Source organism: Electrophorus electricus, chromosome 13 (genome assembly GCF_013358815.1).
Source record: "Electrophorus electricus isolate fEleEle1 chromosome 13, fEleEle1.pri, whole genome shotgun sequence".
Classification (NCBI taxonomy): Eukaryota; Metazoa; Chordata; class Actinopteri; order Gymnotiformes; family Gymnotidae; genus Electrophorus; species Electrophorus electricus.
Genome location: NC_049547.1, coordinates 10051305 through 10066939, shown reverse-complemented (window position 1 = coordinate 10066939; position 15635 = coordinate 10051305). Strand labels below are relative to the sequence as shown.

Below are 15635 nucleotides of genomic sequence, written 5' to 3'. Positions count from 1 at the left end.
CAGTCACCCACTTATTAGTTCATTGTGTGCACTGGTTTCCTGCAGATCCTCATCCTCATCCCGCATTATACTCTGTGTGATGCCATTCTGAGCTTGTCTTGCTTGCTTCCAGGCCTGCATACTGCTGCTGGCCCCCAGACTCGCCTAGTTACCCGTTTTTTGTCCTACTCATAGACTTATTTTATTTTGCAGCTCGCTTGACAAGCAAACTTTTTGTTTCCTGCTTATTTAAACACCTGGCTCCCCGTGCCTTGCTTCCTGACTCCAGCGATATGTCAGACCTGCTTTGTCTCTTCTGATATGGATTCCATTAATAGTTGGTGCCATAAATTAGCATGGGTTTTAAAAGTTGAACTAGGTGATTGCTAATATAGATAGGATTACACAAAGCACCAACATTAAAATACCCAATATAATAAAAATAACATTTCTAAATTGCTTTATATCATAACTGAGGTGTTGCCCTTTTATAATGCTATGTATATTTGCAAGACACCATTATAAATAAAAATCAGTCAAAGCAATGATTTATTTTAAGAAGAATATATACAAGAAGATAAATATTAAACTAGACAAACATCTATACTGAAATGTAATAGGTCACCAACAAGCAGTGGAAATACCCTGCATCAGTATTTGCAACCAAATGTATCAAAATTCACATTTTCTACACAAAAAAAACCCACAACCTGCCAAATCTCTACTTTTTTCAGTGGACATTAAAAATTAATACACAGTCATCCTTAATAAAGATTATATGAGAGTTTTAAAGCATTTTCTTGATGCAAGATCTGAGAAGAGCTCTCCTACAGATATTCTTTTAAAACTGTTGGAACTTCACTCTAAACTGCTTTGCCTTTGACTCCAAGTACCACTCACAAATAGGATGAGTTAGTATGAATGCTAAAATGAGACCTTCCTACGCAAACATTTTTGTTGGTTTTGTTGAGAAACATTTTTTGAACAATACCTGTACCCTTAATATTTCTGATATGCACAGATGACATTTTTGGTATTGCTACATGCATATTTGAAGAACAGCTGTTCATTTTATTCCATCGCCAAGTTCCACCCAACTCTGGACGTACATGGAATACATTACATCTTAGCAAGAGGATAGTGTTTCTAGATGTTTCAGTTAGGTCTGAAAATTCTGGTTTAAATATCACCATCTACTATGAACCTCTGGATTCTCGTTTTTTTTTTACAGTGCAGCGCCACATTGCAAGGCCTGCAAAAACTCCTCCTTTACTCAGCTATTAAGACTTAAGTGCATTGAGAATGAGAATGAACACATCCTCTAGAAAAGTATCGGTGGATTTCCTAAGGAAGTCATGCATGATGCTTTTGCTTGTGTTTTATCTGTTTACAGAGTGGATGCACAGGCCTACAAACAATCTACTATTAAGATGACAAGAATTCCTTTGGTGCTCACTTAACATCTTACAAAAACCAGTGGATAATATTATACTTCAACACTTCAGAATCCTCCAGGGTGGTGCAGAGACTGCATCCCTTTTTAAGGATCCTCCACTAATTTACAGACAGGACAAAAACGTCAAACACATGTTCGTCAAGAGTGAGATAAATGACCATTCAGATAATAACTGTCATACTGTAGCCTGCAACCATTCTAGATGCGCTACATGTACATTTATTAATACATTCACTAAAAATAATTGGCACAAAAGGATTAGTTGTAATCACCCATTTCTTTTCACGCATTGCTGCAGTAGTTGTCTACTGTATGACTTGCAAGAGATGTAATCAGCTTTACACTGGAGAAATCAAGAAGACGCTTGCTAAGGATTTGTTATTTCCAGTGGCAAGGCATTTTAATACTAATGGACATTGCATTAATGACATATAATGACATTTGCATTACCAGTTGTTGCAATGGCAGCAATGAAATTAGGAATCTCAAAGAAAAAGAATTGATCTACACTCTTGGATCTTTAATACCTTATATAATGTTTTTTCATATACAAACTTGACTTGTTTCTCCTCCTTCTCTCTCTCTCTCTCTCTCTCTCTCTCTCTCTCTCTCTCTCTATATATATATATATATATATATATATATATATATATATATATATATATATATATATATATATTCAATCAATATATATATATCAATATATATATATAACTGTCATAGTAATATAAAAGGTCCCATTCACTAGTTTAAAATGTTGAATATAATATCCCATAGCTCAAAATTGTTGAAAACATTAGCGAACCTACTTGTTCTGGAAATGCTAGGATGTGAGGATGTGAGTCAGGTAGATATCTGACACAGAGAATTGCAGTATATTGTGATGCACTTTAAAAAGAATAGATAAAACCGATATTTGTCGTTATATTAATACGGAATGAAGGAGGAAATTGTTATCGTGTGACATTTAAAAAGTATTTTTTTAAAGAGCGATATGTTCTTATTAAGATACAAAGAAACGTCATTTTGCACCGTCTGACGTTGGATCTCTCAATTTAAGGCAATGGGGATGTTTATTGGAATAACTCTCCATCCCACGCTGCAGCTAGAGGATTTGAGGGAGAGGATGCACCTTCTGGACTTAAAAAGAACACAAACGGAGATCATCTGAGGTCACACACTCACATCGCTCCCTTTTTACCTGGAAAGTACAATCATTGTCAACATGCTGGTCAACAGTACATACAGGAACCTGGAGGACGGCTTCTTTCTAAATTCATCTGGCAACGGAACGCACAGTGATTCTCACGGCAGCGCAGTCCTTATCTCCTTTATCTATTCGGTGGTGTGCTTGGTCGGGCTCTGCGGGAACTCCATGGTCATTTATGTCATTTTTAGATACGCGAAAATGAAAACCGCAACAAACATTTACATTTTGAACTTGGCGATCGCGGACGAGTTACTTATGCTGAGCGTGCCTTTCTTGGTGACATCCTCGCTACTACATCACTGGCCGTTTGGTTCGTTTTTATGCCGTCTCGTTTTAAGCGTTGATGCTGTTAACATGTTTACCAGCATTTATTGCTTAACTGTATTAAGTATTGATCGATACATCGCTGTGGTACACCCAATCAAAGCAGCCCGATATAGGAGACCTACAGTTGCTAAAATGGTCAACTTCGGTGTGTGGATGTTCTCTATTTTGGTCATCTTGCCCATCATTATATTCGCTACTTCTACACCAAACTCGGATGGCTCGGTCGCCTGTAACATGCAGATGCCTGAGCCACAGCGTCGGTGGATGGCTGTATTTGTAATTTATGCTTTTCTTATGGGTTTTCTTTTCCCGGTCATTGCTATATGCATGTGCTATCTTCTGATCATAGTGAAACTGAGAGTGGTTGCTCTGAAAGCAGGCTGGCAACAGCGCAAAAAGTCAGAGAGAAAGATTACCCTCATGGTTATGATGGTGGTGACTGTGTTCGTGATGTGCTGGATGCCTTTTCACATAGTGCAGCTCGTTAACGTTTTTGTAGAGCAGCATAACGCAACTCTTAGTCAGCTGGCGGTTATTCTAGGTTACGCCAACAGTTGTGCCAATCCCATTTTATACGGCTTCCTATCAGACAATTTCAAACGCTCGTTCCAAAGAATTCTGTGCCTTCGGTGGATGGACAATGCAACCGAGGAGCCCATCGACTACTACGCTACGGCTCTGAAAAGTCGTGGATACAGTGTAGACGAATTTCACCCGGACAATATGGAATCAGACAGCGCATACAGAAATGGGACGTGCACCTCAAGAACTACAACACTGTAGTGGGCTGCAGTAGAGCGGCGTTTTGGTGACCTGAACAAATAACGACATAATGACATCACAACTGTACTGTTGTCGTGCTCAATGCAAGTGTATTTTTATGTCTTCACTATTTATATGTGTTTATTCCATTTGTGAGAAAGCGACTTCTACTGACGTTATTAACTTCCCACGCAAATAATTTAACCACTTTGAATTTTACAAATACGTTCAGTAGGCTTATTAATGTACACCGCGCAAAGTTTATTTTCTTGTTAGTACTGCAAATGTATTAAACGATCAATTTGGTTGGTGAGAGAATCTCTGGCCTACATTTCAACTGTCGCAGTTCGGTTGATTCTGTTTGACAAACTACGCTAATAAGCAAGAACAATTTCGTAGTCTTTTTGACGCTGAAACAAATATGCACAAGCTTTTTACACTGGAATACCAGCGAGGAAAGTAATCACTTAGTCATAAATAGGTTGCACTTATTAAAAATAACCATTCTATCATTAAATCACTTATTTCTAAATGATGTTTTTAAAGCTTTTGTCACTTTTATATATTTGCTACCAGAGCAAAAACAAAGGCGCCGTTTTTATTACAGTAAGATAGATATGCGACGGTCTGCCTCCTACATCTTCAATATTTAAAGCGTTTTGAAGGAGTGTAGACAAACTATACAATAATAAGAAAATGCAAGTAATGGTGTAGCCTGTGATCTGTGATGTTCTGTTTAGTGCTTGTTGTTCATTATCTCACCCACTGTGCATTAAAGGAAAATGTGCAGGAAAGCGAGTGTCTCCCTAACCTACTCTCTCTCATCAGCCCATCTTATCTGTAACCTACCTCCCTCATTCTTCTGCGCAAAGTATTATGCACTTCTTAATTTTGTTTGACTTAAGCAAAAAACTGTAAATGTTTGCATTTTATTTCAGGCATCCAATCACATATTTTTCTCTTCGAAATCACTTCTTATTGTTGTTCTTTATATAAGAGCATGACACAGATGTAAGGCATGTACTTGACATGCTTTGTGGCAGTTTTACATTTTCAGTCTCACACTACATCCTTTTAAAAAGCCATTATACTGCCATTTGTCATATAAGTTTTTTGTAGTCTTTGGCGAAGACCTGAGAGTTTCCAAACTGAAAAATGAATGTTGATATAAAGTACATAAATCTCTTATGTTTGCAGATCTGAAAAATCCTTAAAAATTCAAGCATTTTTAAAGAATATTGAACCCTCTGGATATAATCTTTATATAATGCATGCAAACAGTATCAGCACCTTGATTTAGATTGTAAAAAAGCATGACTTCAGAGCAGCATTTAAAAGGCAAGCAGTGTACAGTAAAAAAAAGCTTATATACATGGAAAGCTTATATACATAACAATCCCCAGCAAATGTCACTGTCACTGAGCCACTCAGTTCTTTCAGAATAATCTATGCCTGTGATTGATCTCTCCAACACCCCTTAGGTTGCCTCCTTCTCGTTCACCTTTTCCACAGAGTCCGATCCGTTTAGAGCCACTGCTTCTTTAGAGGTTTTTGCCCTTCTTTTTCGCAGTTCTTTAGAGCGTCTTACGTGGAAGCATCTTGCTATGGCTGCAAGGAGCACAATAAGCACCACAAGGATCAGCAAAGCCACAATCACAGGGACGAGGATGTTGGACAGACCTTCTGTGTTTCCCTCAGAGTGAATGTCACTCCCAGCTGTGCTGTTACTGGTCCATTTTGTTATTGGAGGTTGGTTGTGCGCCACTGAATTGGTGGTTGGAGCAGGTGAAGGAAAAGAGGACATTATTCCTGTTGTTCTGCACAGGTCATTCCGACATACACACTCATATGAACCCACTGTATTTATGCAGTCGTGTTCACATATCTGGTGTTGTTCACACTCATTGATGTCCTCACAATTTCCATTCATATTTTTTCTGTAACCCGAATGACATTCTAAGCAGATTTTTGATATGTCTGTCTCTGTTCCTCCTACCAGCTTCCAATTTTGAGAGCTCCTCGAACAGGTTAGTGTGAAAGTGTTCCTATTACAAGTTATCTGAAGTGTGTGCGGATCATTATTTTTTTTAATGATGTCATGACTTCCCTGGATCAGCGGTTTAGTGCATAGTTTTAGGTCATTCTGTCCATCATGTTTACAAATAAAGGGATGTTTCTGCTTGCAGTGACTAGCAGTTAACCCCCATCTGATGTTGGTGTCTCTGTACTCCACTGAGATTTTTCCACATAGAACATTTGTGCAAGTAGATTTAGGGTCTTCCTTCCACTTATTAGCCATAAATGTAGTGCTGTTATCTATTGTCCAGTAGAAACCTTTCAGTGGATTACTGCTTTGAACGCATACCCCCTTCTCTTTTTTCAGGCCAATCCAGAAAGTATCAAACGTTTGATTTCCTTTATCCCTGATGGCTGTCAGAATATTTGAAATTTCACTTTGGTTTGACATGTTAGTCAAAAAACCATCTTCTTCCTTACAGGATTTCTGAGCATTTTCAAATGACACTGTCTCCAGGCGTACAGTATAGAAAATATCATTTATGCTAAAGACAACAGTCAGAATGTTGAGAAAATATAATCCACTTTGGTAATCCATGTTTCTGTCTCCTGCCTTGTATCCCTCAGCTCTTTGTTAGTCTCCAAGCTCTCACTGACTGGGAGAAAACCACCATCTATCTCATTTCTTCTTTCTTATCTACTCTGGGAGGTCCTCCCAAGACAACAAGAAGAGGAAGTGTGCACAGCCTTGATACAGACCTCCGCTTCCTCTAGGGTGGTGGTGGTGATGCTGATGCCAAACAATAACAGCTCTAAAAGAAATTTGCTGCTCATGTAACCAGAGCTTTTGCAAATTGTTCCCTCAGTGATGCAATAGATTAACCCCAAACACAGAGAAAAATATAGTTGGCAGTCACAGGTCAGTGCAGCCATGACCTCAGCAATTGACACCAACAATTTATTTGAAGTGACATGTTTGCCATGCATACAGTTCAAGAATCACATTTTAAAAGGTGTATTTTTATAGGATTAAGAAAATGAGATGCTAAAGCATCAGTAATTTAGCCTATATTCATAGACAAAAGACCTCAGCAAGCCAATCATCTCACATTTTCATGCATATATGATGAGAGTGTAAAATATAGGAGGAAGCACGGTTTACTCCACTGATAAAGGCTTTCCACAGTAGCAGTGTAGCTCAGTTCACATCTGACACTCAACGCTAACAATTTCAAAGGAGTGTTGATAGACTTCAGGAGGCATAGAAAAAAAGTCTTTGGACTTACATATGCATTAGCTACTGTTTTATTTCACATCACCAATGGGTATCATTGTGAAAGTCCACCAGATGCTTCCTGAAGGAAATACCCATGAATAGCAGGAAGTGAAGTAACAATTCAAGTGCTTGATTCTATGATTCTATGCATTTTGGTCAGGGCAGTCAGGGGGTGGATACAAGCATAGGAAAAAGAATTCTGAGTAATAGGAAAAAGAGTCATCAAAACAGCTAGAGCAAAAACAAAGGGTTGAAATCAAGGCATCTAAGTGTATGTTTTCCATTCCATCCTGTTGACTAAGAACAATAATCAAAACATATAGTAATTAATAACTTGCTGGTTACTAGGAGCTGTAGCTTTTCTTTGCTGTGGCATGGTTTCTTTCTTTCTTACATTCTCACATCCCCCCTATGCCACATTATTGCCCACTCATGAACACATGTGATCTTAGCTGAACACAGTAGCTGATAGAGCTGGTGTGATGTTAGAATCAGTTTGTTTAATGTCTCATAAAGTCCCTTAACTTTATTAACCCATCCTGAATATTTATCTTGCCTTTTCACATAAATGCAAACCTAAAAAAGCCAAGGGATCTCCTTTGAGGTTGTATTTAGATATGACCATGGACACAGCAGCATTTAGTGTTATTTATGTACTAGTAATACATCATTCAGTGGAAAATATGTATTAGTTTGTGGGAAAGGAAAGTCATTTTTTGAGTCATTATTGGATTATATGTCCAAGATATGGGCATGGAACTTTTAATTTTTGTTTGTTTGCAGGCTTGCATGTGGGTTTTGCACAGCCTAAATCATGTAGTAAACCTGTTATGTCTTAACACACTGGTGAGAAAAAATAAAGTAATGAAAAAGGTGAGACTAAGTCATGGTACAGTTGGGTCTTTGCACAGGGTGGACGTTAGACTTTACAGCTGTACCGTGGAACTGTGTTAGTTCTTATTTCTGACGAGTAGTGGAGCTGCTTCCAATGCAGGAACAGTGTGCATGCAGAAGTGGAGACTGCTGTCGGACTGTATAATGAATGATGTCGGTATGTCCAGTGCGCTCAGAAGCGTGGGTGGAGGTTCTTGGCCAGCTTAGTCATGGCACATGCATGGATCCCGACCGTCTGCTGTGAACCGTGGACACACACAATCAGAGAATTCCTCTCTACAAAGCGCAGCTTGATTTATTTATTTATTTTGCTTGTTTAATTGTGTTATATCTGCTTTTAGAGGATTGATATTTTATGTGGAAACCTCTATAATTATCACTGAATATAGAAGCTGACATTTATAACAAGGAAACATTCATTTTAACATGCTCATGTCACTATTTTCAACAGACTCACATAACACACATACTGAAATTATATTAAAAGTATGTTTTTTGCTTTTAGCACAAGTAACCTCTGCAACTGCAACTTTATCAACACTTAAAAATTCAAAGTCTATTATTCATAAATTTCCAAGGTTATAAGCAATGCTAACAAATGAAACCATTTTAAAAACTATCATCTAATAAATAAATAAATATTTAATTTGACAGTGTACTGTTATAGTAAGCTGCATGTTTAGTCTGCTGTGAATTTCATTAAATGTGGCAGTAGGAGTGTAAGCTTAGAAACGTCATACGTCTATTATACCTGTGAAGGTATAAAAAACTAAGCAGATTTTTTTTTTGGGGGGGGGGGGGTTGGTTGTTTGTTTGTTTTGAGTATAAAAAACAGTGACTGAATCATCACTTTTCAAAAGGCCTTTTTGAAAAGTTCCATTTATCTGTCCAATAATGTCAATTATAGAGTGACATTCCTGTTGTGCTATGATGGGACAGAGAGGTAAAATCTCTTGTTCCTTATGTTGGAATGATAAAGAAGATTCCCACACAAGACAAATGTAAGTTTGTATTCTAACTGTGCTGCTAAGTGTAGTTTTAATGTGTGAGTCTGAGACTGGATGATAATTCTTGCCTAGCCTCTACAACAGACCTTGGATCCTCCATTTCCTATTCATGAATCTCTGAGTCCAGAGCTGCCCAAGTCCATTAAAACAGTAACAGAGCCAATTAGAGTCCATATTTCCACTTCAGATTTTCACAACACATGAATAAAATATGGTGACATTTAATGAACTGAACACACAAGGATACCCTTGAATAAACATACCTTACACAAGTCTCCAACTTGTGTAATCGATGCTTGTATTATTTATGCACTAGAATTTATGCACTAGTCTCCCATACTTTGAAAAGCAGTGGTTGCTCTGCCTCAAAAAAAAAAAGAATAAATAAATTGATTGTGAGGTGAGTGCTAAACATTAAAGAAGAACAGTTAACCTGCAGGGGCCCACAGGGGCCCTCATTTCTGTTGTGGGTTTTCAGAAGTCCTGAGAAACACATCTCAATGATTCTGTCTTTGGGGTTTTGTTTCACTTGTTATTTTGTAATCATATAGGTTTAAGCATTTCTTTCATAACCGTTAGCTTCTATTATTACCAACAGTGCTACAAAATTATGAGGAATTTTAAATTAGATGTACCTAATATACCAAATTTCAGACAAGAGTGGGTTTCCAATGTAGTCTGGAACATTGTTAGTATTGTGATTAAAAGGTATCCAGGTTTCAGTGTGTGATGATTCATCAGTGTGGGATCCAGGTTTCAGTATGTGACGTTTTATCATGCTCTCTGCCTCAGGCTGACCACCAGGGGCTCACTGCCAGTGAGTCCATGTTACATGGATAATATTAGAGTGGCAGTAGTGTAGCTCAGTGTTTGGGGTCCCCACCACAAAGGGCAGGCTTTAAATCTCTACACAGGCCCTGTGGTGATCTAAGGAGATTGTGCATGAGCAACAAATTGTTTACATTGTTATAGTTGATATAGAGTAATTTCCTGCAGTAATTTCCAATTTATCTGCTCTTCTGAACCCTAGGTGATTTTTCCTCAGGTTGATTTGTTGCATGCATGCCAGGCTAAAAGACAGAGTTGTTACAACACTGCAACTCATATTAAGGTTCAAATTCAGATGGAGCCGACATTTATTATATTTGATATAAGCTGCATACATAATGAGCTCAGTTAGCTGTTAGGAAGTATAAAATGTCATCCAGTGCAGTGCAGCTGTATTGGTGGAGGAAGAACTAAGAGTCCCATATCTCAGTAAAGCCAGCTCCTATCATTCCGGGGACCGGCTGCAGAAAATACTTTTAAGCTCTAGAGAGTTGCTCCTTTTGCAGTAATGATACCATCATCGTGTTTTGTGCCAAGGTTGAGCAGCCCTGTACACAGTGGCGTAGGGGAGGGACACACAGGGCACACACTGCAAGGGGGCAGGAGGTGGTCGTAAATTAATTAATAATACAGATAAAAAGCCCTCCACCCTGCCTCTTGTGGTGGTGTCCCAGAACGTTGGGCCGAGGCAATGCCTATTCATAGCCCACATCGGTCCGATGATGATTAGGATTAGATATTTAATTACAGCTCGGCGTGTCCCTCCATCTGACTCAGTGTTTGCTGTGCGAGCAGCTGGCTGGGAGAGGTGATAAGGCAGCACCGTAAACCATTATCAGCACACGGAATCATGATATTTGCACTGATTAAAATTCCCTCTAAAAGTCTTAGCAGGGTGTGATTTCTGAAAATTAAAAATCGCTCAGATCTCATCTAAAGAGGTAATTGAAAAAGAAAGTGAATGTAAAAACAAGAAAGTTACAAATATAGAAATTAGACTAAAGTATTTGTTTCCTCTCATCTGACTTGAAAATCACAGGGACATTCACAAGGACAATATAAAAGACAATCACAGGAATATTATACCTTAGCTAATCACAGGACCATTATACCTTAGCTAATCACAGGAACATTATACCTTAGCTAATCACAGGAACATTATACCTTAGCTAATCACAGGAACATTATACCTTAGCTAATCACAGGACCATTATACCTTAGCTAATCACAGGAACATTATACCTTAGCTAATCACAGGACCATTATACCTTAGCTAATCACAGGACCATTATACCTTAGCTAATCACAGGACCATTATACCTTAGCTAATCACAGGACCATTATACCTTAGCTAATCACAGGACCATTACACCTTAGCTAATCACAGGACCATTATACCTTAGCTAATCACAGGACCATTATACCTTAGCTAATCACAGGACCATTATACCTTAGCTAATCACAGGACCATTATACCTTAGCTAATCACAGGACCATTATACCTTAGCTAATCACAGGAACATTATACCTTAGCTAATCACAGGAACATTATACCTTAGCTAATCACAGGACCATTATACCTTAGCTAATCACAGGACCATTATACCTTAGCTAATCACAGGACCATTATACCTTAGCTAATCACAGGACCATTATACCTTAGCTAATCACAGGACCATTATACCTTAGCTAATCACAGGACCATTATACCTTAGCTAATCACAGGACCATTATACCTTAGCTAATCACAGGAACATTATACCTTAGCTAATCACAGGAACATTATACCTTAGCTAATCACAGGAACATTATACCTTAGCTAATCACAGGAACATTATACCTTAGCTAATCACAGGAACATTATAACTTAGCTAATCATAGGTACATTATAACAATCACAGGGACATTACAGTTTAGTTAATCACAGGGACATTACAATTTAGTTAATCACAGGGACATTACAGTTTAGTTAATCACAGGAACATTACAGTTTAGATAATAACAGGGACATTACAGTTTAGTTAATCACAGGGACATTACAGTTTAGTTAATCACAGGGACATTACAATTTAGTTAATCACAGGGACATTACAGTTTAGATAATAACAGGGACATTACAGTTTAATTAATCACAGGGACATTACAGTTTAGTTAATCACAGGGACATTATAACAGCTAATCATAGGGACATTATAACAATCACAGGAACATTACAGTTTAGTTAATCACAGGAACATTACAGTTTAGTTAATCACAGGGACATTACAGTTTAGTTAATCACAGGGACATTACAGTTTAGTTAATCACAGGAACATTACAGTTTAGATAATAACAGGGACATTACAGTTTAGTTAATCACAGGAACATTACAGTTTATTTAATCACAGGGACGTTACAGTTTAGTTAATCACAGGGACATTACAGTTTAGTTAATCACAGGAACATTACAGTTTAGATAATAACAGGGACATTACAGTTTAGTTAATCACAGGAACATTACAGTTTAGTTAATCACAGGGACGTTACAGTTTAGTTAATCACAGGGACGTTACAGTTTAGTTAATCACAGGAACATTACAGTTTAGTTAATCACAGGGACATTATAGCGTAGTTTGTTATTCCTTTCTTATCACTTTGTATGTTCATATATGGTGGCAGCAGACCTAAGAGAATACATGTGGAAGGTTCTTCAGTTGATTTGGCATGAAATAGCTCACCTGACCAAATCAACACTTCATGAAATATATTCTATACATATATGAAAATATTCAACTTTTACAAGTTACTAAATGCTACAATTCTACTACTAATGCAACTGATGTTGCTTCTAGTATTACTACAACTATAATTACTACTACTATTAACATTATTAGTATTACTACTAGTACTACTACCACTACTACTACAAATACTACTACTACTAATAAAAATGAACTAAATGTATGGCCTGGTCATGCAGACTAAACTAGCGGCCACCAAATCTGTTCCTGGAGAGCCTCTTTCCTCCAAGACTGGATCAGGTGTTAGGTACAGGCAGGGACTGAACTCTGCAGGAGTAGAACTCCAGTAGTTCTGCTGGATCAGGTGTTAGGTACAGGCAGGGACTGAACTCTGCAGTAGACCTCCAGTAGTTCTGCTGGATCAGGTGTTAGGTACAGGCAGGGACTGAACTCTGCAGTAGACCTCCAGTAGTTCTGCTGGATCAAGTGTTAGGTACAGTCAGGGACTGAACTCTGCAAGAGTAGACCTCCAGTAGTTCTGCTGGATCAGGTGTTAGGTACAAGCAGGGTCTGAACTGTGCAGGAGTAGACCTTCAGTAGTTCTGCTGGATCAGGTGTTAGGTACAGGCAGGGACTGAACTCTGCAGGAGTAGACCTCCAGTAGTTCTGCTGGATCAGGTGTTAGGTACAGGCAGGGACTGAACTCTGCAGTAGACCTCCAGTATTTCTGCTGGATCAGGTGTTAGGTACAGGCCGGGACTGAGCTCTGCGGGAGTAGACTTCCAGTAGTTCTGCTGGATCATGTGTTAGGTACAAGCAGGGACTGAACTCTGCAGGAGTAGACCTCCAGTAGTTCTGCTGGATCAGGTGTTAGGTACAGGCAGGGACTGAACTCTGCATGAGTAGACCTCCAGTAGTTCTGCTGGATCAGGTGTTAGGTACAGGCAGGGACTGAACTCTGCACGAGTAGACCTCCAGTAGTTCTGCTGGATCAGGTGTTAGGTACAAGCAGGGACTGAACTCTGCAGGAGTAGACCTCCAGTAGTTCTGCTGGATCAGGTGTTAGGTACAAGCAGGGACTGAACTGTGCAAGAGTAGACCTCCAGTAGTTCTGCTGGATCAGGTGTTAGGTACAGGCAGGGACTGAATTCTGCAGGAGTAGACCTCCAGTAGTTCTGCTGGATCATGTGTTAGGTACAAGCAGGGACCGAACTCTGCAGTAGACCTCCAGTATTTCTGCTGGATCAGGTGTTAGGTACAAGCAGGGACTGAACTCTGCAGTAGGCCTCCAGTAGTTCTGCTGAATCAGGTGTTAGGTACAGGCAGGGACTGAACTCCACAGGGGTAGACCTCCAGTAGTTCTGCTGAATCAGGTGTTAGGTACAAGCAGGGACTGAACTCTGCAGTAGGCCTCCAGTAGTTCTGCTGAATCAGGTGTTAGGTACAGGCAGGGACTGAACTCCACAGGGGTAGACCTCCAGTAGTTCTGCTGAATCAGGTGTTAGGTACAGGCAGGGACTGAACTCCGCAAGGGTAGACCTCCAGTATTTCTGCTGGATCAGGTGTTAGGTACAGGCAGGGGCTGAACTCTGCAGGAGTAGACCTTCAAGAGCAGGTCTGGTGACCACTGCCACTGAAGCCTCTATACATTAGATGAATCTTCTAACAGTGTTCTGCCAGAATTTCTAATGATAATGGTTATGGGTTGTTTGTTGCACAGGTACAGATGAAAATAAAGGACATTTGTTCTGATCTTGACATCACTTAAGAATGTTTGTCTGATTCTGAAGATATTCAGTGAGGTCTGTTTTAATCCACTGTAAGTGATTTACAGCTTCTGACACGTTGTTAGTGCCCATGTCTGCTCCTATCTTGGAGCAACAAGCTAAAAAATGCAGGCTTATAGAACACCTGTTTTCAGATTGATAGTGTAGGTGTTAATCAACAAAACTGAGGCCACATACAATCACATGAACCTGCAATGAATAAACATTCCTTATGAAGGTAATTTTCTCTTTTATGATTAGTTATTAGGTTGTGTATATCTTTGTATATACCTCTGTGCTTCCTCATTGAAATTCCACAGGGTTATTCAGCCTATCCTATAATTCAAGGTAGCCTATTAATCCAGGTCTGCAGTACTTTTTCCTCTTTCTTGTGAGGTAATAAAAAGAGTGTTTAGGGGACCAGATATTCCCTTCAACTAATTCTCAAGCCTGCATTTTTATTCTTGAATGAAATATATTAAACCAGCATATAGAGGAACTTAGGAACGACATTTGAATGTGTTCAGCTATGATCAGCTCCCACAAAATGTTCACATTCAGTGAAATTTTTACATTTCCCAGTCCTTTAATATGAAACTCAAGTTATTGTGTGTCGCAAATAACAAATATACATTTACTAGGTCTTCCAGTATGCTCTGTTCCTGTTATTTGCAGAACCCTAAATCTTTCAAGAAAACATAAGATCTAATTAAATGAACAAAGCTTGTGCACCTAGCAAATCCACAGTTACAATCTTGTTTTTTGCTTCCTGTGTGAGTATTGATCAGCCCTTTGGCTTGTATGTGTGCTTGCTAATGGCATATGTGCCCGTTAAGCACAACTAATGGCTCTCTTATTTTCTGCTCTCACTTAAGATCCACCTTGTCTTTTGTAAGTTGTGCTGTGTAGAGATAGAGCAGTAATTCCTTCATTCAGAGTGCTCTCGCTGAAGTAGTCCAGAATAGTTTTGCTGTGGTGGAAAATGGATTTGCTGTGGTCTCTTTTTACCTTGCCCAGTGACTGGATAAAGAGACAATAGTGAAATGAACTGTAGGTTTGGATAAATACAGGTTCATGTATCAAAGACGTGTTATCTTTGAAATTGCACTTCACCTTTTGGAAGCTTTTTAAACTAGTCACATCAAATAAAGATTTACTAACTTGTGATTGGCATAGCATGGTGGTGAAAATAGAGATATTATCTTATGGCACAGCAAAAATAAAAGATATAATCTGAAATAACTCAGCATAGACAACCCTAGAGAAATATGTTTGCGTTCCTCATGTTCTCCGGAGCACTACTTCAGAGTTTAGGAGCTATGGAAAAGAAAGCTCTTCTGGCAGCTTTGTTGCAAAAGATCATAGGGATTAGCATTAAACCTGCCTCAGGTGAG

General features: G+C 38.9%; 2 protein-coding genes across 2 annotated transcripts; one reads left to right on the top strand and one right to left on the bottom strand.

Moving 5' to 3' along the window:
- The first annotated feature begins 2525 nt into the window (after nt 1-2525).
- On the top strand, nt 2526-4047 carry sstr1a (somatostatin receptor 1a). The gene has a single exon (XM_027013198.2). The coding sequence runs from the start codon at nt 2661-2663 to the stop codon at nt 3753-3755; it is 1095 nt and encodes a 364-aa protein (XP_026868999.2). The 5' UTR covers nt 2526-2660; the 3' UTR covers nt 3756-4047.
- A 560-nt stretch (nt 4048-4607) lies between these two features.
- On the bottom strand, nt 4608-6401 carry clec14a (C-type lectin domain containing 14A). The gene has a single exon (XM_027013197.2). It carries the CDS (start codon nt 6346-6348, stop codon nt 5212-5214), a length of 1137 nt encoding a protein of 378 aa, XP_026868998.2. The 5' UTR covers nt 6349-6401; the 3' UTR covers nt 4608-5211.
- Between the last annotated feature and the right edge of the window lie 9234 nt (nt 6402-15635).